This window comes from Camelus bactrianus, chromosome 13, assembly GCF_048773025.1.
Source record: "Camelus bactrianus isolate YW-2024 breed Bactrian camel chromosome 13, ASM4877302v1, whole genome shotgun sequence".
Classification (NCBI taxonomy): domain Eukaryota; kingdom Metazoa; phylum Chordata; class Mammalia; order Artiodactyla; family Camelidae; genus Camelus; species Camelus bactrianus.
In genome coordinates this window covers 44512400-44540041 of record NC_133551.1, presented here as the reverse complement: position 1 = coordinate 44540041, position 27642 = coordinate 44512400, and the positions used below count along the sequence as shown (strand labels likewise).

The 27642-nt window shown below is 47.3% G+C and overlaps 2 protein-coding genes across 5 annotated transcripts in view; both read right to left on the bottom strand.

Moving 5' to 3' along the window:
* AGBL4 (AGBL carboxypeptidase 4) overlaps window positions 1–27642 on the bottom strand; it is a 1124520-nt gene that overhangs the window by 182530 nt on the left and 914348 nt on the right. The window lies entirely within an intron of this gene.
* The window catches only part of BEND5 (BEN domain containing 5), a 46952-nt gene that overhangs the window by 3434 nt on the left and 15876 nt on the right, over window positions 1–27642 (bottom strand). The window contains exons 3-5 of one of the 4 annotated variants that reach the window (XM_010951170.3): window positions 25690–26074; window positions 10139–10287; window positions 4354–4567 (exon numbers count right to left, since the gene is read on the bottom strand). In XM_010951170.3, the coding sequence (XP_010949472.3) occupies window positions 4354–4567; window positions 10139–10287; window positions 25690–26074 (748 nt within the window). Of the gene's footprint in view, window positions 1–4353; window positions 4568–10138; window positions 10288–15960; window positions 16131–25689; window positions 26075–27642 lie in introns of those variants that run through there. The other 3 variants (XR_012511291.1, XM_074376516.1, XM_074376515.1) reach the window with 3 other exon arrangements.

Sequence of the window (27642 nt, the reverse complement as noted above, 5' to 3'; positions counted from 1 at the left end):
CACCAGAGGCAAGTATTCATGGGCTCTAAGGGGCTGCCTGACCAGGTGCCTAGGAGGCAAAGATATGACAGAAGAGAACAGAGGTAGGCACAAAGCATTCTAGGACACGTGACAGAAGCGTCTCCTCCCCCTGCGAGGTCAGGGAAGGTTTCCTGAAGGAAGGTTCTCCTAAGCAGACCTGGACAGTGAGTAGCAGCTAGCTGGACAGAGCAGCGGATGTCGGTCGGGCAGTCTGACCTGTGTTCCAGGCACCAGGAACAGCATTTGCAAATTCCCTAACATGAGAGGGGACAAGGCTTGTTCAAGGAACACAGCAGTTCAAGGGGAATACTGCTGAAAAATAAGCTGGAGTAGAGCCAGGGGCCAGATTATGAAGGTGTTTTTATAACACATCAGGAAGCTTACCCTTTCATAATGGGCACCAGGGATTGGCTGTGATGGTGTGGTGATAACAGGATCATACTGGGTTTCAGAAAGATCACTCCGGCTACATATGGAGTCTGGGAGCTGCTGGCATGAGGCAGGAGAGAAATGATGTGGCCTGGACCACGAAAGGGGTAGTGGGTTTGGAGAGAAGTGGATGGTTTCAGAGGTATACGGGGGCAGAAGAGATGGCGAGTGAGGCATGTGGAGGAGTCGAGAACGAGGCATCTCTGGGTCCTGGCAGGTGGTGTCACTCACCAGGACAGGGAACACAGAAGGGGCTGAAGGCTTTGGGAGAAGGGAAAGGAGAGCGGTGAGTGGTGTGGACCTGCCAGGTCACGTGGACGTCCATGAGGAGACAAGCAGAGGGCCCCTGGATGTATGGATCAGGGACTCGGAAGTGTGAACTGAGGTCAAACAGAGATTTGGGAATCGGTCACTGACTTAACAGATATTTACTGAGCATTTACTACACGCTAGCCCTAACTAAGTTCTAATGTGGGTGGGGAAGAAAGACAATCACCAAGTAACTAAACAAATCTGCAGAGACTTTAGTGGGGGTGATGTGACAGAGAGCAATGGAAAGGCTACTTTATTAGACTGGACACTTGGAGAAGGCCTTGCTGAATGACGAGAAGGAGGCACGATGTGCGGACCAGAGGGAGGGCACTGCCGGCAGTGGGGACAGGAAGGGATGGGGAGAAGGCCTCTGTGGTTAGAGCACAGCGGGGCTGGGAAGTGTGGTGTGACATGAGCTCAGAGGGGTCACCAGAGGCCAGGTCGCCAGGCATCGGCCAGGATGAGGTGTGGGTTTCAACCCAGGGCGCTGCGGTGGGCACGCTGAGGGCAGTGGGAGCAACGAGAAGTGAGACCAGCTGAGGGCAGCTCTGTGGAGTGAGAAAGAGGGCCGGAGACGGCAGCGGAGCCAGCAGCAGGAGAGGAGCAGCATGAGAAGCAGAGGCAGGAGAAAACCCGAGTGTGCAGGAGGGTTTCTCAGGAAAGGAGGCGTGGGCACGTCCCAGAGTGCTGGGAGGGAGGTGAAAGCACGCCCTGGCTGAGTAAGGAGGCAGTCCCTGGGAAGCTGGGCAAGAACAGAGCACGTGGGAGCTGGGCGCGGAAGCCGGAGGCCAGGGTTACTAGTGCCCGTGGGCAGTGAGTGGGGACAACTTTCTCAGGAAACCTGGTTGTGGGAAGGAAAAGAGAGATGTGGCAGCATCTGGGTGATAGAAACAGCCTCTAGGGAGTGTTTTTTGTTTCTGCAAGACATGAGTGATCAGAGCATATTTAAATGGTGCTGGGAAGGAACCAGGAGAGCAGGAACAGGTACTTGGGAAGGCAGGTGGGCTGGGATCCAGACAGAGAGAACGGCCAGCCCCAGACAAGAACTTCAATGATGTGACCATCATGAGGTTATGTCAGCTCCATGGGGGCAGCTCACTTGTCAACCAAGAACAGAAATTTCTTTTCACATCTCAAACATAACTATGCCAAGCTATAATCCTAGGCAGCTCTTTTAACCATCTTAAGAGGTAAGTTTTCACCTAAGGACACTGAGACACGGAGGGAAAGTGACTCACAAGCAATCATATGAAAAGTCAGTGAGGGCACTGACATACAGGTCTGTGTTTCATCTATTCAGCCCTCATTTACTGAGCTCCTACTGTGTGCCAGGCCCTATGCTAGGAATGGGGATGCAGAAATGGATCCTACGATAGGACCAGTGCCCGAGGCAGATGCACAGCAGATGATTTTATACCAAAGCAGCGTGACAACAGGAGGGCAGCCAGTCATCAGAAGACACCTGGGACCTGCTGAGTTACATTCCGACAAGTGTAATAGAATTAGAGGTCGGCCACCTCTCAGGTGGGGCAGGGCTGTGTCCCCAGGAAGGCCGCTTTCTCAGGGTGACCCCCCAAATCAGGCTCCACAATTTCAGACAGCTGGCAGACTCAAGGTTACCTCCACTTGTCTAAAAATAAACGTCTTCCTAAGTCAATTAATCATGACTCAGCCAGCTAGGGAGGCAGCTGCGTGACAGCAGAACGAGCCCCAGACCAGAGTCGGGGTTGTGGGTTTGCATCCAGGCTCTGCAACCTCGTAGCTGTAACCTCTGGCTGCTCACTTAACCTTCTTGTGTCCTGACACCCTGACCTCCAAAATATACTCTAAATCTGGCCATTTTTCTATATTTCCACTGCTCTAACCTTGGTCCATGGCACCACCATCTCTCCCCAAGACCATGCCTTGGCCTCCTAATGGACCTCCCATTTGGTCACTCCCATTCGAAGACTTCCATTACCCTTCTCCTGCAGGTGGAGTAAACCCAAGCTGCTACTGTGGCCCTCAGGGCCCTCCAAGGCTACCTGTCACCCACCGCCCTGATCTCACTTCCCCTCACTCCTGACTCTGCAGCTTCATGGGGCTCCTCCATCCCTTGGGCATGCCTGGCCTCTGTACCTGCTGTTGATTCTGCCTGTTTCGCCACCACTCACACCCTTACAGGGCTGCTTCCTCCACATCCAGTCCCCAGCTCAAATTCACCTCCTTAAACAGGCCTTCTCCAACCACCCCAGCTAACATCGCTACTGAAGGTTGACGGTGTTTCACAGCCTTTCATCAGTACCTGAAATTCTCTGATTTGTTCATGGACGTATTTGTTGTCTGCCTCAGAACCTGTTACAAGGCCCGTTCAAAATGTTGACTGATTGAGTCTTACTTTCTTCATCAGTACATGGCAGCTGGACACTTAGAGACTACTGGTTAGGAATATAGCTTCTGAAGCCAGCCCTCCTGGCTTGGACTCCTGGCTCTACCCCTAAAGCTGTGTGACCTGAGCAAGTTACTTAACATCTCTGTGCCCAGGTTCCTCATCTGTAAAACAGGGATCATAATAGTAGCCAACAGTAGGAGTATTATGAAGAGTAAATGAGTTAATATATGTAAAAGCATTTTTAAAAACAGAATCATAAAAAAACCCAGAACTTGAAACACAGTAAGTGCTCAGAATAATTAGCAGTTACTATATTCTCTCTGCTCCCATGTACTTTCCTGCCTGTCTCTCTAATCTGTATTATCTGTACAGTAACTAGCTATTCGTGTGTTCATCTTCCCCAAGAGGCAGTGAGCTCCCTGCATATGGAGACTATGTCTCATCCCTCTTTGTGTCCTCAATACCCACAAGAAAGCCTGGCAAAGAATAAGAGTTTAGTGAACGGATGAAGAGAGGGTGGGAGAGACAGTGGAAAGAAAGAAGAAAGAGGGAAGGAAGGAAGGAAGGAAGACAAGAAGGAGAGAGGGAAAATCAAGGAGTCCACACTGCAGCCCTATCTTTAGGGGGACAAATGACTCGCTGACTCTCTGCCTTCCCTCCAACCCCTCCCAAACACCAGAAGAGAAGCTGAGTTCAGCCACCCTCAGCTGTCTCCATCTCATTAACTGCTCAAGGCACAACGCTAGGTCTCCCATGACCTGGTCCCCTAGCTGCGACCTTTACCACTCTCAGTACATAGCAGCACTCCCTTCCCAACTCTAGTCTTTGTTCCAGATGCTTCTGCCTCCCGAAGTTCCTCTCTTTGCAGATCTGTGTCTCCATGTCTGATGTATCCTTCAAAGCCTGATCCAGTGACCCCTTTCCCCAGGAACCCTTCCCTGATTTTCCAGCTAGGGGTCTCCTCCCCTCCTGAGAACTCCCTTCTGCCTCTCTCGCATGTGAGCTCCGTGAACTGTACTTGTGTCCACAGCCCACGTGCCCTGTGAAATGCAAACTCGTCTGGGACCAGGCCCATATCTGCTCCTATGTCCCCATGCCCAGCCCGGGGCCTGGTGCAGAGGGGCTTCAGCAAGTGTTTGTCAAACAGAAACGTGCCCAACACATTCCTGACAGAGTAAAGGACAGCACCCTAGCCACCGCACTTCCACTGCGTGACCCACCTCTGACAATGCTTAGTTTGTGAGGAGAGAGGGGTGGCTTAGGGACTGCATCTTTCTTTTTTTTTGTGGCAACTCCTGTGACGCTTCTGTTCTTCAGAACATCTGTTCCCCAAATCATGACTGCCAAGTTCTTTGTGTACTTGGAATCTCCTTGGGTTACTTGTAGCTGGTGCCATTTCTCCTCATCAACCCAAATCCCGCTTCCCAGATGGACCTGAAGGGGAGAAGAACACAAGCAAGCACCTGATTAGCCAGACAGGATGGCAGCTGGACACTTTTCTTGTCCTTTACAAGAGATTTCTAAACAACTAAAAGAGGTCTTGTTCCATAAACACTAAATAAGCTTCCTTTAAGGGCAATAATAATAACCATTTAGTGAATACTTGTAATGTGCCAGGTCTTATTCTAGTGCTTTATATCCACTATCTCAAATCTTTACAGCAACCCTGGAAGGAAGGTGTTAGTTAGAGCACTATTTTCATTTCAGGTGGAAAAACGAGGTTGAGACAGGTGAAGCCACTGGCTGAAAGTCACTCAACTACTAAGCTGCAGAGCTGATCTGTTTTGTTGGTGGCGGGGCTGGGGGTCAGGATGGTTTAAAGCTCCTCTGGTAATTGCAACGTACAGCTAAGTGTGGCAACCACTGGCAGCCGGAGTGAGGAGAGCCGCTGTCCAGGCTCTGCCGTTCACGGGGTTATGTTTGTGCAAGTCCTCCCCATTTCTGGCTTCAGGTTCCTGTGAACTGAACTGGGAGAACTGGATTCCAGCTAAGCTCCTTCTGGCTCAGAACACGTATGATTTTAACAAATTGGACACAACCATTGTGTCCTCGTCTGATTCTGACAGCATACAGAACAAAACACAATTTCACACTCACTATAAGGGAAGCGCTCAGAAAGTTTCAGTGCAGAGTCAATAAATGCAAAAGTCTTGGAATGATCTAGCAATGAGCTTTGCATTTTTTTTTCCTTTCTGGGTCTTTTAACAATTTAAAAACCATTTGCTAAAACTAATCAGTAAAAATTAAGTTTTGACTTTGACATTGTCATTTATGCTGTGTTTCTGCTGAGTCTAAGGAGGGTAGAAATGGCCTCTGAGGGGATGGAGGGGAGACAGCCACTGACAAGTTACACTTTCTAAGGGGAATGGAAAGTTCCCGCCAAAAGTCTGCAGAAAGACTGTAAGTCATCAACCTTGCATGGTCGGGAGATGTCCCTCGAGAGTCCTGGTCTGAGAGACTACATACACACCCAGACTGATGGCCGACTGGCCAGCATTGTTCAGAGAGATTCGAAGATCCTTCTACTGAAGACTGGCTTGGACAGCAAGATGGGCATGCACAGTTGGACAGCAAGGTCAGCCAGCAACACTTCTTCCTTCACCAATTACTAAAGTCTTCCAACCGTTAAAAAGAAAAAAATATAGCAACATAGCCCACCCATGAATGTCAGTAAGTAAACAATCTACCTGCCACATCTAACTTCACTTCCTTTTGCTCAAAAGATCATTCGGACCTCTGCAGGCACGATATCAGATAACCAGATCCACCTGGCCTCCCTGTGCTGCAAACTTTGGTGATGCAAATCTGTTCACAGGGCTCGGGAAGATAAGCAACCTGGAGTGAAATGTGCTGCCTGGGGCTGGCTGGGCAAGATCGACCCAAGGTCAAGTCTGGCCTGTTCTCCGCAGTCTGAACTGCAGGTGGGCAGTCTGTGTGCCAGATCAGGCATGCTAGGGACAAGTTCCCTGCTGCTCCCTGATGGACCCCAAGTCACCTCCTTGGATAACTCTCTGGGGCTACCCACGCACGCTTCCTGAGAGAGGGGGAAAACAAGGAATGTGAATTAGATTAAATTCAGAATCAGAAAACTTCAGAGAAGACAACTTCAGTTTTTCAAAGATCTCTGCTCTTTTCTACCCCAGGCCTTGCTTTCCTATAATCTTTTCATTTATTGTTCTTAAAAGAGAGATGACAGTCTCTCTTTTTAGCCAATGTCTACAAAAGAAAGGGTCATCAATATTTTTTGAGTACTTTTAATGAACTAGTTTTTGTACTCTCAATTTAATCCTCATAATGACCTTAAAAGATGGAAATAGGTAGGAATAATTATTCCTAATTTCCAGAGATGAACAGAGATTCAGGACTAATTACTTTCCCTAAGACATACTATCAGTAAATTTTAGAATCAAGATTCAAACACAAATCTGTACGACCCTGAAGCCCATGCTCTCCTGGCTTTTCCTGCTGCTGCCAGTGTCACGGTGGTGCTAATGTGGTAGAAATAAAGCAGATCTAACACATCGGTATTCAGCTGGCTTTCCTACTGAGTCCTCCTCGGTACCTGCCCGGCCACTTCCCTGGCCAGCACCCACCGCAGTTCACACGCAGTCAGGGCAAAAGCCATGGGCTGGCCTTCCTGCCTCCAGCCCCTGCTCCCTCCAACCCATGCTGTAAACACTGCCAGGTTAATTTCCCTAAAACATGGCTTTCCTTCTTTGACTAGATGACTTTCACAGTCTTTCAACTCTGTGTTTTTATGTTAACCCTCTGGAATCTTGAATAGCTCCCCGTTTCCTGTCACATCAAATCCAACTTCCTCAGTTGGCTTTAAAGGTCCTCTAGAATCCTGTTTCCATTCAGCCTACTAACTGTACTATGTCCATCACTCAATGATGCACCCAAACTCATTCATTTCCTTCTCCTTCCAGTGTGCGGTAACAGAAAGAAGGTGGGCTCTGGAGTCTGCAGCCCTGAGTATGAATCCTGGCCCTTCTACCTACTAGCTGGGTATCTTGGGCTAGTCACTTAACTTCTCTGAGCCTTACTTTTCTCAGCTGTACCGGAGGCAGATCACTACCTGATTTACAGAGCTGTTCTGAGGATTAAATAACATGAGTAAAACATCAGGTGGACAGCACACACCCAGTAACTGTTATTTCCTTACTTCCTTTAACATCTTTCTCTATCAGTGTCTCTGTTCATGCCTTTCCCTCACCCAGGAATGAATGCCTTACCTTCTGTCTTTTTAAGCCTGTTAATCTTTCAAGCCCCAGTCTCCAATCCAGGAAACACTCCTGAACTACTTCAGGGCCAAGTTCTATCCCCTCTGAATTTCTGGCCTACTGAGAGCCTTTTACCTGATTCAGCCCGTCACAGTACATCTCTGTGGGGAGAGGCCGAGGCTTTGCCTCTTACATCCCCTACAGAGTGATCAGGACCAGTCTGAACACAAAGCAGTAAGAATCTGAAGGGCATATTTAATATAACTTAATGGCTTTCAGTTCTGATGAGCTGCTATTCCTTGGAGAATAAAATATTTTCTGACATGCATTCAGTACAAGGCCAACTTTCCATCACAGAAGGAAATGGCCCTGGGTGAGACCACTCACAGGTACATGCTGGTGCATTTGAGACAAGGGCTCCTGAGGTCAATAAAGCTCAGGGTCACCTGGAGCAATGCCCTGCTTTCAGGAGTGCAGCAGAATAGACTGGAAAGAGCACTGACCCAGGAGCTGGGAGACTTGGCTTGTAGTCCCCTGCCTGCCTGCCTCTAACCTGTTGTATAACTGCAGACGAGTCCCTTCTCTGGATGTATTTCCCCATCTATCCCATGCATAAATTAGACTATTTAAACTTCAATGGTTTTTGTGCTTTATGATTCAATGAGTTTTTGAAATAAAACATCTTAAGACAAAGAAAAGCAATGTACTTTATCAAAATCAGAAAGTAAATTTTGTGGCAAGCCTGATTCACATAAACCACAGTCCACTATTTGACCAAATGTTAGTCTTATGTTTTCAAGGGAAGTTATTAAAAATATGGCATCTGAGATGAGATTTGATAAAAAAAAATGTCTTTGTGAAATGTTTTGCAGGACAAAACTAGTTTCCTACTAGGAAATGGATCCCGTTCTAAGCTCTAGGCTTTGCAGAGATGAAGGCAGAAAGAAGGAATGGTCAGAAGCAATAGCAGAGCCAAGAATAATGATGGCGACTTCTGGGATGGGGAATACCTCTCTACGAAGCTGCCATCCATTTCCAGTATTTCCTTTCCTCTCCTTTAAAAATTTCTGTCTGACTACAAATTAGTTGTAAACAAAAGCCAGGCTAGTTTTATAGCAAAATGTTGGCAATGATCAATGAAAAAACAAAATTAGCACTTTCAAGATTTGCTGTGCGACTCAAGTGTGAAAAAAATTACACAACTTTTGAGAGACCCATCATTCTGGAGGAAAAATGATCCCTTTGCAGAAGAGGCCCTCATAATGCTCCGAAACTGTCCATCAGTCTTCAAAGCAAGAGAGAAATAGATTTCTCTAAGAAGCTACTTCAAGAAAAAGTCTCTAGTTATTAAACAATGTGATCATGACTGAAAAGAAATCAACAAATACAGAATAGTCTTTTCTTTATCTCCAGTTGGGGAAGGTTCACCCAACCCAGATACACAGTTTGAGTCATTAAAGGCCTATGGAGAGCATTGATCTGATCCCATCTGGCACAGACAGGGACACTGAGGCCTGCAGAAGGGAAACCCAGAGTCATACAAGCAGGACAAAGAAAGAGCTAAGCTTAAACTCAGGATTCTAGTTGCCTACTTCCACTGTGTCATGCCATCTCTCCCCCTGCAGAGCAGACTCTTCAAGCCTGTTGGCTGGACCAAGGCAATGCAGAACGGGCCCATGGCCTGGCCCCTCAGTTCTGCCTCTGCAGGGGAGGAAGTTCTCTGTGGGAGATGAGGGTAGCATACCCAAGAGAGCCCTAAAGACTAACAAGTTTCACTTCCTCAGCCTGACAATATTTGCTTTGGCTCGGTCTGGCCAGTTGCAGGGATATATCTGGACAAACCCAAATAAGACAACCTTTTCTTTCTCATCAACCCACTAGGGAACAATACTGGATTAACAGAGACCTTCTGAAGCATAAGGCAAGAAAAACAGACTGACACAGATTGAGTCTTTGAGGAGAAGGAGAGGAGATGTCTGTAATGTATGCCATGGTGGCAGAGGATATTACAGTAAAACTGCATCTGATCAGTGCCTAGACAAAGGGATCCGACATATTTCCTCCAAGATGAACTCACTTGGATGTGGGAAGTTTTTTAGAACAGTCTTCTCCCTGCCCAGCTACTATATCATCATATGACTTTAAGATTTCCAAAGGCTATACTTCTGTACCAATATAACTACTAATAGTGCTTAAGTTTTCTTTCATAATCTTTTTCAAGAGTCTTACAATAAAATCTGAGGAGTTAGACTGTGGTCCTAGGACTGTGGGCTAACCATGCTAAATGGACAACTTGCGAGCTGCCTACGGGTAAGGAGCATGTCCCGTTCACCACTGCACACCTAGCATTTAGCGCAGGGCGTAGAACACACAGGTACTTTGTAAATGGTGAATGGGTAAATAATGAGTTGTATCCATAGCTGTAATGCAGATATATCATTTCTCAATCACCTTATAAATTTTATGCATCTGGTTTCATTAAATTATCATTTTTTAAAAAAATCTTTCTCGCTAATAAGCTGTTTTTAAATGTCAGTTTAGTTTTACAGTTGTTTCAACCCAACATTTGCCAAAGGAAAAAAAAAAAAAGAAGAAGAGAAAAAGAAAAAGTCCTCGTAAAGCTCCTCTAGCTCTAACCCATGATTTCTGGAAGCAGTCACTCGAGGAGAGGCCAGGAGGCCAAGCGGTCAAGCTATCTCTCGAAAAGCTCCCACCATATTCTCCATCTTCGCTCTGACTAGCCAGGACTTGCAGGGAATGGATAGTGAGCTTGAAACACTACCTTGCCATTGTCTAGGATATACTTGTCCATGACAGGTGCAGGAGCGGGGTAATAGGACGACGTATTTGCTTCCTCACTGAAAGTGCTCCGTAACTCCGGCTCGGGCTCGAGACATTCTGACTTTACTTTTTCCAAGTCAATGGCGGGACCTAGGCAGTTAAGAAAAGAGATCTGTCTAGAACTCCAAGGAAAATAAAAGGCAAATATTTTCAACTACGCATCTATCAGCACATAGTGGCACACACAAAAAATAGGCTGGCTTATTTTTGTCCATTGGATGACACTTAAACCCAAGCTTGAAAATAATATAAGGTATGAATGTCACAAGGGAAAAGGTATAAAACCGGAAGACAAGAATGGACTAGACTAATTAAGCGTGAACGAGAAGCAGTCTTCCAGGGTGTCACTGCCTGAATGAAAATGCAGGGGACTTGACCTCTCGCACAGGAAAGAGGTCCTGCTAAGACTGGAGTAGACAAGGGGTGGCAATGACTGCAATATCCAAATTGTGTATTTGCCGAAATCCCATCTCTGCAGCCTATACGAAGCAGGCCACAGCAGAAGACAGGAGAGCAGGGGGCAGAAATGCAAAGGCCTCCCCGCCAAGACCTAGCATCTACAATACACAGGAGCATTTCTACCAAGAAATTAAAATACAATACAGATCAAGCCCCTGATTGCCTGAACCAGCAGCTACCCTGATTTTTATTTTAATGCAATCAACACAAATTATGTGTGGTTTAAACAGTGAAAGGCAGCTAGATAAATGGTGGTGGTTTCTAAAGGGTATATTTTTTCCTCCATTAGCTTTTAAAAATGATGGACTTTTAAAAAAATCACCTATTGTGTCTTGATTACCAAAAGGCAGAGAAACAGGATGAAAATGAGTAAATATGGCCCAAAGACTTGATTAACTTTTGCAGGAGAGCAACTCCAAAGGCCAGTGGAGAGTTTAGCATCCTGGAAATCCTCCCTACGCAAATATTTCAGGAGTTGACTGGGATCAGTAATTCAGCTACTAGCAAAGCCAGTCCCCAAGGTTGTGCATATAACTTAAGTAACCAGTGAGTTTCATGGTCCTACCTTCCCTTATCCTAACCATGTGGGCCACTTGGTACAGAGCACTTTATGTACTAAAGTCCTCACCAACAATCTGATTACAATTTTATGTTCAATTGCCACATTCTTTCTTTGGCTGGTGGTTGGGAAGGTATTGGTGATTTTGTTACTAAAATTCCTCCTGACAGGGCTTCCCAGAACAAGAATATCATTCCTGAGTTGCTGGCAGCTGCCATCTGCAAGACTGAATCTCTGCAGTCTCCAACTATTTCAGTACAAGCACACAAAGCTGAATGCAGCATGGCTGGGGAGAAACACAGAGCAGATGAAAGGGCAGGGCTCATCTTGGGAGACCGAGTTTAGGGCTCCTTCCTGGCTTTGCTGTGTTTTAATTGTGTGACCACAGGCCAGTGAACTGTGGATGCACAGGCTGGCAGAGTGAAGGACCGATGGCATCATAATGGTTCTAATAGCATCTCCCAACACTGCGTGACCCCCTCAAGCGCTGGGCCTAGGGCTTATTCTCTGTCCCAGCACCTGGCATGAGGAGCTGCTCTCTGAATGTCTGCTCCATGAATAAGAGAATGACAACAATGAATGAATAATTCTAAAGTTTCAGAAGCAGATGCCAAAGTTTCTCCTCTTTCTGTGTGAGATCTTGGTTGAGTTTCTGAGATACAAACTCAAGTGGAGCATTTAATCTTTCCTTAGATCAGGGAAGAAGTAATTACTTCAGTGTCCCCTAAGGGGCTTGGCTGAGTTGGCATCTGGGGTCTCTTCCTGCTCTGATATTCAGCAACAAGAAACAGGAGTGGGCTGAGAGGAGGTGGTCCACGCAGACAGTGGCTCACAGGGCACATTTGGCAAGATGGTGTTCCTCCTCTAAAGCTTCCTTTTCCTTCTGTGAGAGGAAGATGTTGGACAAGAGAATGAATCCAGTTCAGCTCTGACTTCAGTCTGTTTCTCTCCATCCCTATCCACAATGGCTGCCAAACAGATCTCATGACCATCTCCTTCCTTGCTTAGGCTTCCATTACCCTCAAAATTAAGTTGCACACCATATCCTCCTTAAGGCCTAGAACAACCAGCTTCCTCTCTTCTCTGGTGCTCGGTTCCTGCTCTCCCCTGATACTGACCTCTACTCGGTCCCCAGATGCTCTGCTGTCCCAGGCCTCTGCACCTCTGGATGTGCTACTGTTCTGGCTTTGAATGCCACCTCATCTGCCTGCCAAGCCCCTGGTCAGACTGAAGAACAGAGCTTAGGTATCTCTTTCGTGAGGTCTTGCTCTGATCACTACCAGGAAGGGGTTCTTTAAATTGTAAATACTTCCAGCGAATTATATTTGCAACCATCTACCAGTCTGTCTGCTGTCCACACCAAAGCTCTGCAAGGGCAAAGTTTTATTCTCTTTGCAATCTTGGCACCTTGGGCAATGCCTGGCACATTGCAGGCTCTCAGTAAATTCTTCATAACATGAGAGGAGGAAGAGAGTTGTAGGGGGAAAGAGACTTAAATGGGCTGGGGCAGAGATTCTGAAATAAAGCCCTACTGCTGAGTGGAGGTTCTTGGGGGTGGGAGTTGGGGTGAATGGGAAGCTGTTCTCAAATATCTGCAACCTTTTTTTGCAGCCCATGGAGTAGAAGTTAGGGCTGTTAAACAGAAATCAGAAACATCTAGCCAGGGGAATGAACAGTTCAGATGGCTACAGAGGGACACATAAGGGACATCAGAAGGAAGAAGGGCTGAGAGCAAGGGTCACTTCTTTGGCTCCACCCTGTGCTCCTCATTCCAAAGTGGCCTGTCTAACCCTCTCCTCACATACACCACTCCTTCCCGCTTCCCAGCCTTTGCTGGTGCTGTTCCCTCTGTCCAGATCATTCCACCCCACAGATGCCCACCCACAAAGGCCACCAGGGATTCAAGGCCTGACTCAAATGCCACCTCCTCTATGAGGCATCCCATCCTTTCAGAGGTGAGCAATTCTCTTCACCCCTTGGCTTAGAATTTGGAGTCAGAGACTGAGGTTTACATTCTGGATTTGCCACTTGCTGTTCAGGTAAGCTGTGAGTGTCCTCAGATAGGTAGGTCTGCTCTCCTTTGGAACCCTTCCTCCCAATAATAATCAGATGCACGTATCAGTTTCTACGCCTGCCTTCCCCCTAGACTGTAAGGGCTGAGGGCAGGCAGGGACTGTGTGTTTTTATGTTAGAGACCAGGGCTCAGCACAGGGCCTGGTTCAAATTCTACCCTCCACAGGTAATTTTACATATCAATAATTACTTAACCTTTCCGACCCTGTCGCCTCATCTGAAAGAAGGAATGATAACAGCAACCTGGCCAGACTGGAGATTAAATAAGTTAACCATATATATGAAATGATTAATCCAGACTCTGGTACAGAGCGGGTGCCCGGTAAATAACGGCTCACCCCCCCTGCCTCTGCCCCACACAGGCGTCACATGTGGGAGCTCGAGTCAGTCCTCTGTGAGCTGGGGCCCTGCTGGTCTTTTGCCCTAAGTCTGGAGCACAGGCCAAGCCCAGAGCGGGTGCTTGTGCTCCACGGCAAACCCACAAGCCCTGTGCCGGTCTCCTCAGGGACTAAGAGGGTTTTGTCAAATACTGAGGCCGCTGTACTAGGATCTTCTGGCTCTCAAGGAACACTGCTTCCCAACATTCTGGGTGAGCACTGTTTAACAGCTGGTGGCTGCCAGGGATGGGCACCACTCTCGGCACCTGCCTCCTTCAGTGCAGTATACAGGAGGTACCCGGTGCCTTGGCAAAGAGGACAGACCGACCCAAGGCATATCCTGGAAGGAGTCTGTCAGGAAACCTGGGTGTGAATCCAAGCTGCATGACCTCAGACATGTCACCTCACCTCTCTGTGCCTGGTCTTTCCTACCTGCAAAATGGGGGCAGCCAATAGTCACCATGCAGGCTGATAATGCCTCCTGAGAGCCTGGCACCGAGGCAGACACCTAACAGACGCTCAGACACAGGCTCAGGAAATGGCAGATGAAGGGAGGAATGGATCAGTCAGTAAAGCGGGATGTTTAGTACTATAGAATCAGAAAGAGAAGGACCAAAAAGCATGTGGTTTCTTTGAGGAGAAGAGGGAGGGCCTCTAGTGCTTTTAATTTAGGGGGAAAAAACACTTCATTGCAAATTTTAGTCGGCTTCACTACAATGTTGGCAATTTACATCTCATTACAACAAACGCTTCAGATTGCTGTTTTGCTTTTAAAAATTTCTGAGGCATTGTTCTCCTTCAAACACATGCGACCAAATTAGCCACAATAATAAGCACTTGCGCTAAGAGGCGGCATCGCAGGATCTGGTGTAGATATTTTAAGTAACAAAGGAACTTTTTTCACTTTGTGGGAAGAGTAGAAATGAAAAAAAAAAGCCTTTTGATCCATTTCAGGTTTATTTTGGAGAAAACATACCTTCCATGGAGAGAAACCTCTCAGCTGGGTAAAGGAAGCTTTTGAAAAAATATAAAAGATAGTGCTTGTTTTTTTACTCAGTCATTCATAAGCCCATTCATCACACACCCCTTGACTGCACACCAAGACTGAACCCTGTGAGAGGCACTGGGGACCCAGAGACAAATACGGCATGTTCTAGTTCTGGAGAAGTTGAGACTAACATGTGAAACTCTTATTACATGTCATATAAATAGCTTGATGGACAAACACTGGATTTAATGCTAGAAAACGTGGTGCAAATCCTGGTTCTGTTACTTACTTTATCTTTTTAAGCTCCTGGGCCTCTCCCATAAAATGAGAATCACAACACAGAGTAAGTGGCTTGGCAAATGTTTGTTGGCACAACAAATAAATGAAATTATACTATTCTCTGTTCTTGTCTAGCTTAAACTGGACTAATGTTATTCTTCCTGAAAACCTTTCTAAAAAGTTAATACTTGTGTGACTTCCATGAGGTTTAAAATTCATCTATTTCTTAAAAAAAAAAAAAAATATATATATATACACACACACACACACACACACATATGTTTGGGCACTAAAAAACATTTCTATTTTCTGTTGAAACCAAAAGCCTAGTATTAGATTTTTCATAAAAAGTATTAAATCCTTCCATTTACTTCTGCAAGTGAATAGGAAGTTTCTCTGCTATAGGTATAATTCTAGTTTCTTCCTAAATGCAAAATGAATCAAGTCAAAATCCTCAAACGCACACACCTACTGTAGCACAGAGGCACACTGGGTTTGGTGGAAAAAAGAGACCACTTCCTAAAAGAGACCGAGCACGGAAACAGCTAGCAACACTGAAGGAGGAGGTACACAAAAGCCTTGGAAAGAGACAGGCGAGACAGCTCAGAGCCAGGCAGTGGGTTCCCCTCTGTGGCCCCACCATCCCCTCTCACAGGGCATCAGCCACTCTCCTGCTGCCATAGTCACACATCTATTTCTAAGCCCCATTATGCTTCCAGTGAGTGTGTGTGTGTGTGGGTAAAATCCAGTCTCCTGCCTTCAGTGAGAATCTACTAGGCACCTAGTCAGTGCCAGCCCTGGGCTGGGTGGCTTTAACTGTAGCTGGTAGTGGAAAGAGACAGGCAACAGATCATCACCACCCCATGTGGCTGACAAGGGTGAGGACAAAGACTGGAGAACAGAAGCAAAGGAGGGGGTGTTACACCTGGAGGAGACTAGGAAGGACGATCACAAACTGCTGTCCTGGGGCTTGGAAGATGGATGGGTAGGAGCTGGCTGGGAGTGAAGGGCTGGGGCAGGGTAGTTACCTTCATACAGTGAAGGCAGGCACATAATCAAGGCTCACTGGCTGGCCAGGAAGTGGGCAGCATGATGATCTGCTCAGGTTTGGGGAGGGAGAGATCAGCACTGGCTCAGGGATCCTGGAAGGCTTCAGGGAAGAGGTGAGCTCTGACTGGAGCTTGATAGGTGATCAAGTCTAGGGAAGGTTGAGCAGTAGTCAGGTGGGGGGACGGGATCCCTGTCAGGCCCGGCTCCTCAGATCCTCCCCCCAACACTCCTGCGTTTTCTGAGCCTTCTCTGAGTGAGGTGAGGGCAGACTTTGCTGGGCAGAGGCAGGAGAAGCTATTCTAGCCTGAGGTACTGGATTGGGCAAGACCCCTGCAGCTCACGTGGAGGCCTCCAGAGTGGGGCTGGTCCCTCAGGGAGTCAGAATCCCAGAGCAGCAGAGCCGGAGGGGACCTAGAGAGCCCCCTCTCCATGGGGCAGAAGCCCAGAAAGACGGAGTAGCAGAAGCAGGCCCAGGTCCCCAGTTGTGGGTTTCAAGGTATTTTTCCCACTTTAAGGAATCACAGATGCCCATTTCAAAGGACATATTTGCTTCTCCCTGAAAAAGAAAGGTGACTGATACCTACTGTACATCTTCTTGTTAGTATCTTACAGTACAATTCCTATTTAAAAAAAAAAAATCTTTTAATCTTGACACCCAGTGTCAAGTGATTATTTGTTTAACATCTTCCTGGTTAGAACGGAAACTCTGAGGACAGCCATAGTCCTATTGAGGGCTATCTCCCCAGCACCTAGGACAATGTTCGTGACACACAATGAACATTCATTAAACATGTGTTGAGAGGAAGAAGTTAATCCTCATGGAAGTCTTACAAAATTGATCTTATTATCTTTGTAGAGGCTCAGAGAGGTAAAGTAATTTGCTGAAAGTCAAAAAATTCAGGGTTGCTGGACTCCAGACTTGCTCTTTCCTGGGCCCTGCACCTTTTCAGCTTACTGCAGCTTTCAGACTTCACAAGCTTCTCACGTAATGCCCACTCTGTGGGACCCTCAGCTCATCTCTGACCTTCCCTGATCTTCCTAAGGCGTCCCTGAAGAAATCCACAATTGTGCAGGAGGGCACCGGCGGGGGGGGGGGGGGTGTCACCAGGCTTCATTTCACTGCTACGAGCTCTGAGCCCATCCTCTGTCAGCTGGTGGCCAGGAAAGCTGGGCTGCTTCTTCATCTGTGGTTCTTCCACCTCCCTCCCCGCCCAACTGTCTGGACCCAGGCAGCATCCAAATGGCAGGGGTGTGCAGAACAGCATGGGTCTGCCCTGCCAGACAGGCACTGAAGGCCCCACACATACGCTGAATGCATGTGAAATGGCCTTTGGTTCTGGACCAGAACTGGCTGGGAGGGAAGATGGAGGGCTGTGGTAGGAGTAAGTGGGGCAGGCGGCGTAAGGGCTGCCCTTAGACTTCTAAAGGGCTGCTGTGGGACACAGGGAGCACCTGAGGGCAGGAATTACAGGGAGGCAGAGCTGCATCTTGGGGCTGGCATCTCCCAAACATATCAACCCACGACTTTGGCCGTGCTTGATCTTCTCTTCAGGCCGTAAGTCCTTCTAGAGCAGGAACCATACAAGATTCATCTTTGCTAAACGGTTGTTGATTGATTTGCCTGGTTCAGAGGAAAAGGGTGACTCTAAGGTTGAGGGACAGCACTCCAGGTCACTCTGGTGGGGAGGAGCCCCTGTGTGCCACCTGTGGTAAGGGCCGGGGCAGTTTCCAGGGGCTCTCGCCTACCTTGGCAGCCTCGTCTTTCCCTTCTACCTACATCCTCTCTGTACAGTCCAGTCAGAAACCACATGTGGTTCCCAAATAAGCCAGTCTCTCTCATAACTCCAAGTCTTTACCAGGCTCTCCTGTCTGAGACACATTCACTTCCTCTCCCTGAGCCCACATCCCTATCTGTTGATCCTATCTACTGCTGAGGTTGCTTTACGTCTGGAAAGCACCTAGCATCGGGCCCAAAGCAGGTGTTCAGAGGGGTCACCCCTTGCCTGGAAGAAGCCCTGTCCCACCTCTCCCACCTGTATTTCCTCTAACTGGCAAAGCCAGCAGGGAACAAGCCTGCCGCATGGCCACACTGAAGCCAATGACCAGCAGGCAAAGCCCTTTCCTAAGTGGGAAGCACATTCCTGTTCTGGCAACAGAGAGAAGCCCAGAAACTCCTGCATGTTCTGGCCACCCGAGCAGGAACAAAGGGACAGCCTGGAGTTCTCCCTCAGCCCCATCCCCACTGCCCCAGAAAAGTGAACTCAAGAGAGAAAGAAGAAGGAGGGTCCTGGACTGTCCCAGCACTCTGTAATCAGCTTTTAAAATAACCTAGGATGAACTGCGGCTAATTCTGATTCAGTCAACAGTACACAAAGTCCCCAAAATGGAAGGCGGCCCCTATCTTTAAGAGAAGCAATTCCAGTTCTCACTGCTAGACCTTTTCCCGCCATCCGGGGTAAGAAGGCACAGGACACAGTGGTTTTGGTCCTGCTCCACCAGCACGTGAGGCAGTGGCAGGCTGTGGGCCTCCTGGGTACCGGGTGTATGAAAATCTGACCTGCTGGGCTGCCTCCCTCTTGCCTGCTTCAGGCCCCTCTCAAAGCCCAACTCTTGTGAGTGCTCCCGTGTACTGGTGAGAATGAACTGAAGCTGAAGGAGATGGAAAAGAGCTCTGAGACAAATGGGCTCCAGGAGGAGAGCCCCGGAAAAGAGAAAACTGAGCCATAAGTAGTGATGTCTGAAGAATCGAGGGGGTCAAAAGGACTGGTCGAGAACTGAAGATGGGAAGATGGACTTCTGCCCAGGAAAAGTGGGTGGAGGGAGAATTAAAAGAACTATAGACCAGTGAGCTTGAAATCAAGTCCAGGCGTAGTGGTAAAATGGACAATTCAAGTATAATTTCTGAGGCCTTACTAGGGAACGTAGCAATCTCCAGGAGACATTAGGGGTTGACTAAAGATTAAGATATGCCAAGACAACCAGATCTGTGTTCTGCTATAAGACAATGAGGGCCTATGACGTGCCAAGCACATTATCTCATGTGCATACTCACGTGATCCTACATCATTAATGTTGCACTCCCTGAGCACTTACTGTGTGCCCCATTGCCCCTGCCTCCGGCAGAGGTCTTTACATGCATTTGCTCCTTTAATCCTCTTAAGAACCATAATGGTTGGTACTGTCGCTGACTCTGCTTTATGGATGAGGAAACTAGGCCCAAGAATTTAAGGAACTTGCCCAAAGTAACAAAATTAGACTGTGGAAAAGCCAAGGTTCAAAACTCCAGCATTTCTGACCTCAGGACCTGTGCAGGCTCTTAATCACTGACCAGGCTTTCCTGCCTAGACATGGTAGGCATTAAGATGTCCATTTTACAGAGGAGAAAACAGAGGCTGAGAAGGGTTAAATCGTTTGTTTGAAGTTGCACAGTTAAAGAATTAGACAGCTGAGATTCAAACCCAAGTAATATCTGTTGCCAAAGCCCACGCTGCCTCCAGTGCAGGGAAAGTCAGCAGGAGGCATTTGGCTGACATTAGCTGCCTTTTCAAAAGCACCATCAGAGACCTGTGCTTAAAGAATCCAGCTCAGACTGCAAAGGATTTTAAAGATCAAAGCTGGTATTTTAACGGACCTTGGAAAGAACACAAGGCACGAGCCCAAAGGGGAACAGAGGTGATAGAAACTCAGCTCTAAAAAGCCAAGACAGATCTGCAGGCCACAATGGCTTTTCTCCTTCAAAAGTTTCAACCAGCCTGTGATCTGGCCAACAGGAACATTATCCCCTCTTTTTGCCTTCTCCTCTCTCAAATGGAGATAATAATCCTTACCTGGTGTTGCAATAAGGGTATTGGAACAGTCCAATAAGATAAAAATGTTAAGGTCTTTGAAGCCTGTAAAGTGTCATGGACATGTTAATATTCTGATTATCAGTGCCTCTTCTGGTCAGAATTCATCATTTGCACCTACATTCTCTGACAAAGCGCACACAAAACCTAAAGCCGTCACAGGCTTCCCTCCTGCAGTCACCGCGCTTGCTCTGTTCTGCTTGGTGTCCATGCACAGGTCTGTGTTCCGCCTGCCTTGGGCTGTGTGTGCCTCTTGAAGGCAGGGATTCCTTCCCCTCCTCTCCGCATTCCTCACGGAGCCCCTTCGTAGCCTTAGTTGAACTAACATTACCTGAATTACACCAAAACGATTCGAACCATCTAAGAGGTACTTACAGTGCTAAAAGCTGAGGGTGACATCTAAGCCTCGGTCTTTGACCTCTAAGAACAAGGAATCTGGCTGAGGGGAATAAGTAAATTTAATTACCGCCCCCATGTGTGGTCCTTCTCATACACCGGAGCTTACCTTGCAACTGGCTCTCACGGCTCTGCTTCCCCTTGGCCCCTTGGAATTCTCTGAGTTTGCCAAGCCCTGGTTTAATAAACACCACCCTCACCTCCCTAGCTTGTGAATGTTTTAAAAAGGGACTCTCCTGGGGGAGGGTAGAGCTCAGCGGTAAGAGTGTATGCCTAGCAGGCATGAAGTCCTGGGTTCAATCCCCAGTACAGCCATTAAAAAAATAAATACATAAGTCAACTTAATTACCTTCCACACCAAAAAAAACCCAAAAAAAAAAAAAAAAAAACTAGCAATGACAACAACAACAAAAGCCTGGCTGTAAAAAGGGACCATGTTGTTCATTTCTATTTCCAGCACCTAACACGGTCCTGGCACAGAGCATACTTTCAATAAATGTCTATTGAATGAATGAAAGAATAAATGAATGAATATATATACAAATAAATTTGCACTTTATAAATTAGAAGACCTTCATGCTTTTTGTGTCCTCAGCATTTACTTCTTCAGAAGAAAGTCAACAGGAAAGGGGAGAAAAGGGGAAAGAAAATGACATTTATTGAACACTTATACTGTGCTGGTCACAGGGCTACCTTCTTTACATATGCTTCCTGATTCAATTCTGATATCATCACAGAGGCCCTGAGAGAAGGGGTCCACGGGGATAGAGAATGAGCTTCCTTCCTATCAGAGAGGGCTGCCTCCTATGCTAAGATCATGAAAAAGGAAAGTTCTGTTTTACAGAGAGAAAATGTCCTTTGTGGAGGGGGGGGGTCACCCTCATATCAGCAAAAATGAAGTCCAAGGGCTAAAGAAGGGTATGTGGGCAAGGGAGACCCCTGGAAACAGGCCTGTGACACTTTGTGAGCTTGTTTCCTAGAAACATAAGCCAACAGCCTATCTCATCTGTAAGCTTGTTCGCAACTCCATGACTCCATGTTCTAGAGAATCTATTCTGTTAAATCTATCTTGTGTTTATTTGTGGAAAGAAAGAAAGAAAGAAAGAAAGAAAGAAAGAAAGAAAGAAAGAAAGAAAGAAAGAAAGAAAGAAAGAAAGAAAGAAAGAAAGAAAGAAAGAAAGAAAGAAAGAAAGAAAGAAAGAAAGAAAGAAAGGAAGGAAGGAAGGAAGGAAAGAAAAGAAAGAAAGAAAGTAAGAAAGAAAGAAAAAGAAAGAAAGAAAGAAAGAAAGAAAGAAAGAAAGAAAGAAAGGAAAGAAAGAAAAGAAAGAAAGAAAGAAAAGAAAGTAAGAAAGAAAGAAAGAAAGGAAGAAAGAAAGAAAGGAAGGAAGGAAGAAAGGAAGGAAGGAAGGAAAGAAAGAAAAGAAAGTAAGAAAGAAAGAAAGAAAGGAAGAAAGAAAGAAAGGAAGAAAGGAAGAAAGAAAGAGAAAGGAAGGAAGGAAGGGAAAGGAAGGAAGGAAGGGAAAGGATGAAGGAAGGGAAAGGAGGAAGGAAGGAAAGGAAGGAAAGGAAGGAAGGAAGGAAGGAAGAAAGAAAGAAAGAAAGAAAGAACACACAAATGAAGAAGTAGCCACCCAACGAAGTCTCTGAAACATCTTTTTATACCACACTGCCCCTACCCTTCTGCCCCTAACTTCCACCAGGTGCACCCTTATAACTCCTGGCTGCTATGGGGGGCCACCAACAGCCTCAAGAGGCCAGACTCCTGCTCTCTGCCTTCTCCCATCCATGGCCTGCAGGACCACAATGCCTGAGGGAGTCAACAATGATTCTTCCAGGCAGGGATCCTTCTTTTTAAATATGAGCATCCTTGACCTTGTCTCTGAATTTGCCTGTGACAATATGGATGACCCAGCATGCAAGTTGAACAAAGCCCTGGAGATGAGCCCCTGGACAAGGTGGACAGGAGAAAATACGCAAGGACAGGCCTCTAAGAGCAGTGTTTGGGCCAAGCCCAGTGGGCCAGGGATGTACTGCCCAGGCCACACATTGGCTCCAGGCCGGGACGTATGTGCTCCTACAGGGCATGTGAAGCTGAGAATCAAAGAGGGTCTCTCAGTCCCTTCCTGGCTCTTCTCTGCCTTGTTACAGGTTTTTTGGTGGTGTGCACAGTGCAGGAGCCATTACAGCAGGGGCTGTCTTCCCAGACTCATCCAGAGACAGTTCTACTTTCAAATACTAGCCCCTCCCCCAGAATGCATTACACTGCATTTCAATTACATGCTTACATGTTTACCTCCATCACTACACCCCCACCCCCTCAACTTCCAATGTCTTAGTCTTCTTCTTATCTGCCCAAGTTCCTACTAGGCTCAGAAAGCATATGGTCAATGTCAGCTGACTGAATGGACAAATGAACATATGTGCTCTGCTCTTTTATCTTCTATAACAGAAGATCCTCAGAGGCAGAGAAGTTAGTTAATCTGCTCAAGGTCATACAGCCAATTACTGGTTAGGGGAGCCAGAGTTAAAAACCAAATAGGACCCTGTCTTACCCCTTCACTAACCGGTATGGAAAAGCAGCTAATGGTAAGCGAGCATCAGCAGAACGCCAGGCATTATGCTGTGTATCCCTGAGCTGTGAGGAGGGTGTTATAATTTCCGTTTTACAGATGAGAACACCAAGGCTCAGAGAGGGGCCCTCTGTCTACCCTGCTCCTCACTCTTCTAACTTCCTCACTCCTGCCTCACTCCACAACAAAAATGCATCCTTCAGACTCCAGCTTATAAGTCACTTCCTTCAGGAAGCCTTTCTTCCCTGATCCCACCAAATTCAGCAGGTCCCCTCCTCTGCTGTCCCACAGCAGAGCTTCTGTCCCTCTGCTGGCACTAACTGTGTCGGTGGCTGTCTCCCTTATCAAACTTTGAGCACCTCAAGGGCAAAGGGCAAGGGCTAGATCTTGAATTCACAGAACTTTATCAACTAAGCAAAATGCCTGGCACACAGTGGATATGAGTCAGTAACTGTGGAAGAAAGGAGGGAAGGAAGGAGGGAAGTAAGCAAGGAAAGAAGGTTTCTGAAGCCACAGAGTTGGGAAGTGGGAAACTGGGTTTGAATTCAGGCCTGCCTGGTTCCAAAGACTAGACTAGACTATATCCATGAAAACATACAAACTCCCCTTAGGGTAGAGACCCTTTTATTATATTCTTGTGGGTTTATCTTCAAGCATGGCACTTTTCATCCTCTGATTAACAAGTACTAATCAATGGACTTAAAACTTTCACAGGTTGGGGGGCAGTAGGTGTGATTTTCCTGGACACCCATGGTCCCTGGAGCACAGGCCACTGCACATGGTGGGTGTTCCGTGCATACTTGTGGCTGGAACTGATTTATATTCAGTCCATCCCACTGTGATGATGACAGGGACCCAGATCAGAGAAGAGCCAGCCGTCAGCTCTCACGATGGCATTCAAGGCCTGCGGAGTGGGAGAGCCCAGAACCATCAAGACACTGAAACTACGGCTGGGGCCAAGTCTGTCTAAGTGTTTTAGGGCTAAAGAGGCATATACTGGTGCAAAATGTGGGGTGTCTTATTGTCCCAGAGGGTTACGAGTTGCTTCTGGAGTTTAAACTCAGTCCATGGTCATGCAAAACAGGCAATTTCCCTGAGAACTGAACTGAAACAACAGTGTGGAGAGTTTTCTCTGTTTGTATGCTTTGCCTCCCTCCCCCTCAACAAGAAGTTTACAAAAGGCATGGCATGCAGAGTGCAATGAAAATTAAAATTATTCCTTTGAAGGCCAGAAAATGGCCTTTTTCTCTGAAAATCACAATTCTCTCTCTGCCCCCCACTCTCCCCACTTCAAGATCAACATAGCTTTCACACATTTTTACAGTTAGGGTTTCTCTTTGAGATTTTATAGCATATTTAAAGAATTTTAATAACTTTTTACGTTGCATACCACTAACCTTTTAGTGTCACTGTGCGCCTCTATGGAGAATGGCCAAGGTCAAGGCAGAGATGGGGAGAAGGGACATTACCAGCCTAGGAATCAGGGACGTGGTTTGAGGTGAGCCCTGCCTCTGCCTCCTCAAGTGACTGCAGGTAAATTCCAACCTCAGTTTCCTTCTCTGTGACAAGGGCATGTAAAGGCCTCTTGGCTGACTCTCTAGGCCCCTCTGAAGATCTACTGAGACACTGCCTTGGGCACATACTCCAGGTTGTAAAAGGCACCAATAAACATAAGTAAGGCAGGGTAAGAGCACACTTATGTAAACATCAAAGAGGCATGAAGCTTTACACATAAATGTATTATCTAGATAACACGAGCCTCCTTTCTTGAGTACAAAACTATTTAATTTAAACTTTGGGGATTGCACTTGTGTTTCTAGACCAGACTACTCCCTTTTGGAAGCAAAGAACACTGACACGGGGTCATTGATGATTGTCCTCAGGGGATGTAGAGACTACAACTTGTGTTATACCCACTCGCTCAGTACTGACTGGCCTCTATCTTCTACAACTCTGGATTCTTGTGTTCTGAAAGAGCACTTCTGTCTTCTCCTCTTAGGTAAGCAGTCATTTTTCTCTGCTGGCAAGGCTGCTGCATTTCAGATTTCCCGATTCCTGCCTCTAAACTACATTAGATGAGAAAACCTGAAAACCTAGTTTGTTAAAATCAGTTACAATATGAGAGCCTATTAAGTTGAGCAAACCAAAGGGGTTTTATACATTTTTATATTAATCTTCCTAAGGTCATGTGTCTGCTCAAAAGCTTTTCAGTGTTTTCTCATTCTAGCAAAACAAGTCCAGACACCTTAGGCAGGTATCATGTTCAAGGTCTTCAATCACCTGTCCTGTAACCACATTTGCAGTCTTCCTCCTTGGCACGTTCCAGATGTTCTCTCATGCTCAGCGACTGCTGCCCTCCGCCTCCTCCCGGGCCCTGAAATACCACCCACCCTTTGGGGCCCAGTTCAAGGCCCACCTTCTTCCTGAAGTCTACCTAAGTTACAAATAACCTCGCTCCATCCTTTAAACTCTCCTATTATTTTATCTACATCTCTCTCGTGGCATGTATCACTTGCTGACTTAAAGTAATATGTGTTTTCAGGATCACGTCAGGCTCTCTTTACTGTCCTAAAATCTCCGTGGAGAGGTTTCCTGTGACCCCTGGTGCCTCTGGCTGAGCAAAATGCACAAATGAGGGGTGGCAAATACTTTTCCGGCTCTCGTTCTCCGAGCCACATTTCTCAGTGTTGCCCACCGTGTTCCGGACTGCTATGGCTGCTACCTCCACAAGCTCCGCTCAGATTCACTCTGAGAGGGGAGTGGCTCCTCCCTGGGTAGCTGCCGAGCCAAGTCCCTGCCCTCCTCTTGGCCCCGCCTCCCAGAGCCCTCCTGGAAGAGGAGCGGCACAACCCACCCCCTGCCCGCGGGGAGCGCAGGCGGCCTGCGGGGCACTCACCACTGCCAAGCCTCAGGAGCAGCACGTCCTGCAGCCTGCGGTTGAGGTCCCGGAGCTCCTTCATCTCGGACACGAGCGCCCCGTACTCCTTGAGCTTCTTGGCCTGCTGAACCAGCTGCCTCCGAGTCCGCTCCAGCTCCTGCTGGAGGTGCCGCATCTCCTCCTGCTGCTGCTGGTAGTTGCGCAGCAGCTCCTCGTACAGAGCCCGGGGCACGACGGCATCCTCCAGACTGTCCATGTCCTCTGTGCCCGGCGAGGCCTCCACGAAGACCTCTTCTGGACACGTGCTGTGGCCCAGGCTCAGGCCGTTCTGCTTCTCCAGCCGGGCCACCACTGCCTCGATGCTCTTGTGCGCCACTTCGCTCGGCTTCCGCCCCTCGGGTCTCTGTGTAGGACAACGAGAATCAGTTCAGGCAAGGGCAGCTGGGACTTTCTTGCGGCTCAATATTTCCCCAGACAATCCTAGAATCACAGAACCACAGATCATCAGTGCTTGGAGAAACCTGCACAAACACCTAGTCAAAGCCCTTTATTTTACAAATGGGGGAGAGGTCCAGAGTGGGGAAGGGTCCTGCCCAAAGTCACACAGTCAGTGGGTGGCAGAACCAGAACTCTGGTTTCCTGGCCAGCATTTTTCCCATTCCATCACTCTGCCTCTTAGGTGCATGTTATACCACGACCGCCCTCATCTCCCCAGCCTCCCACTCCACACGCATAGTGACTTGCTCATGGTGGGGTGTTCAGGGTATTTGTAGAGATCAGTAAGAAATCAGGCCAGCAAAAGCCATCCCAGGGGTCTTCACTCACATCTCTTCAACAACAAAAACATAAAAGCGCTCAATCTCCCCCCCAAAAAGGGTATTCCACCAAGTCAACTTTTCCTCAAGAATGCTTTAGTTGGGACAGATGCTAAGAACTGTAATCTAGGGCAGGAACCACGTCTTATTTTCTGTTTCTCCACTGCCTACTCAGAACTGGCACTTGGCAGCGGCTCGATAAATGTTTACTTAACGGAAAAGTTCAAAGAATGCTAGCACTGGAAGTTTCTTTCTGTTTAACTCTCTCATTTTACAGGTGAGGAAACAGGCTCAGAGAGGGGAAGGTGTATATTCAGGGGTCACATGGTGAGCTACAGACAGAGCCAGACCCCAAACTTAGAGCCCAACTTAGAACACTGGCTCCTTCCCCCACATCTGCGAACCTCTCCCTGGACTCTGGCCAAGTTGAAGCCCAGCAAGATGTGGATGTGGAGAGGACAGTTTATAGAGAAGAGAATTATCCAGGACTACCCAGGGGTTGGGGTTTCAGCTGCCTGAGGAAATTCCAGCTCAAGTGGACAAAGCTTCCACTGAGGGGGAGTGGAAGTTACAGGACCAACTGAATTCTTCACCCAGGGCAGGAGGGCTAGGAGCTCTCCTGATTGCCAGCACTTGTGGGAGGTGCAGACAACTGAGGACACAAGATTCCAGACAACCTAACTGTGTCAGGTCAAGCCTGCCTTAGCCTCTCAATAAGTTCCTGAAATTTTTGGAAAAAAGAAAAAAAAAAAAAAACAAACAACTCTGAGGTTAAGTTACATGACAAACTCCTAACCTGTCATTTCATCCACTGGGATGAAGTGCTCCTAGTCTAGGTGAATTTATTTGCTAAAATTGTAATGAGCACTTTAGACATCTGATAGTCTGATCACTACACTGTGAGACCACCAAGGGCAGTGACCATGTCTCTCTAATCTCTATGACCCCAGGGACCAGCACAGGGTCCAGGCTCATACACGGGTACAATATCAAGGCATGAACTGAACTCAGCTACATCTTTTGGACCTTGGGAATGTCCTTGACCTGTGTCCAAAATCAGACTGTGGTCAAGGCATCCTTCTTCCTCTTCCCTTCCTCTGGGATACCCACTGTGCAGAAAGAAAAAAAAATCTGGCTTATTGAACAGATATTCAGC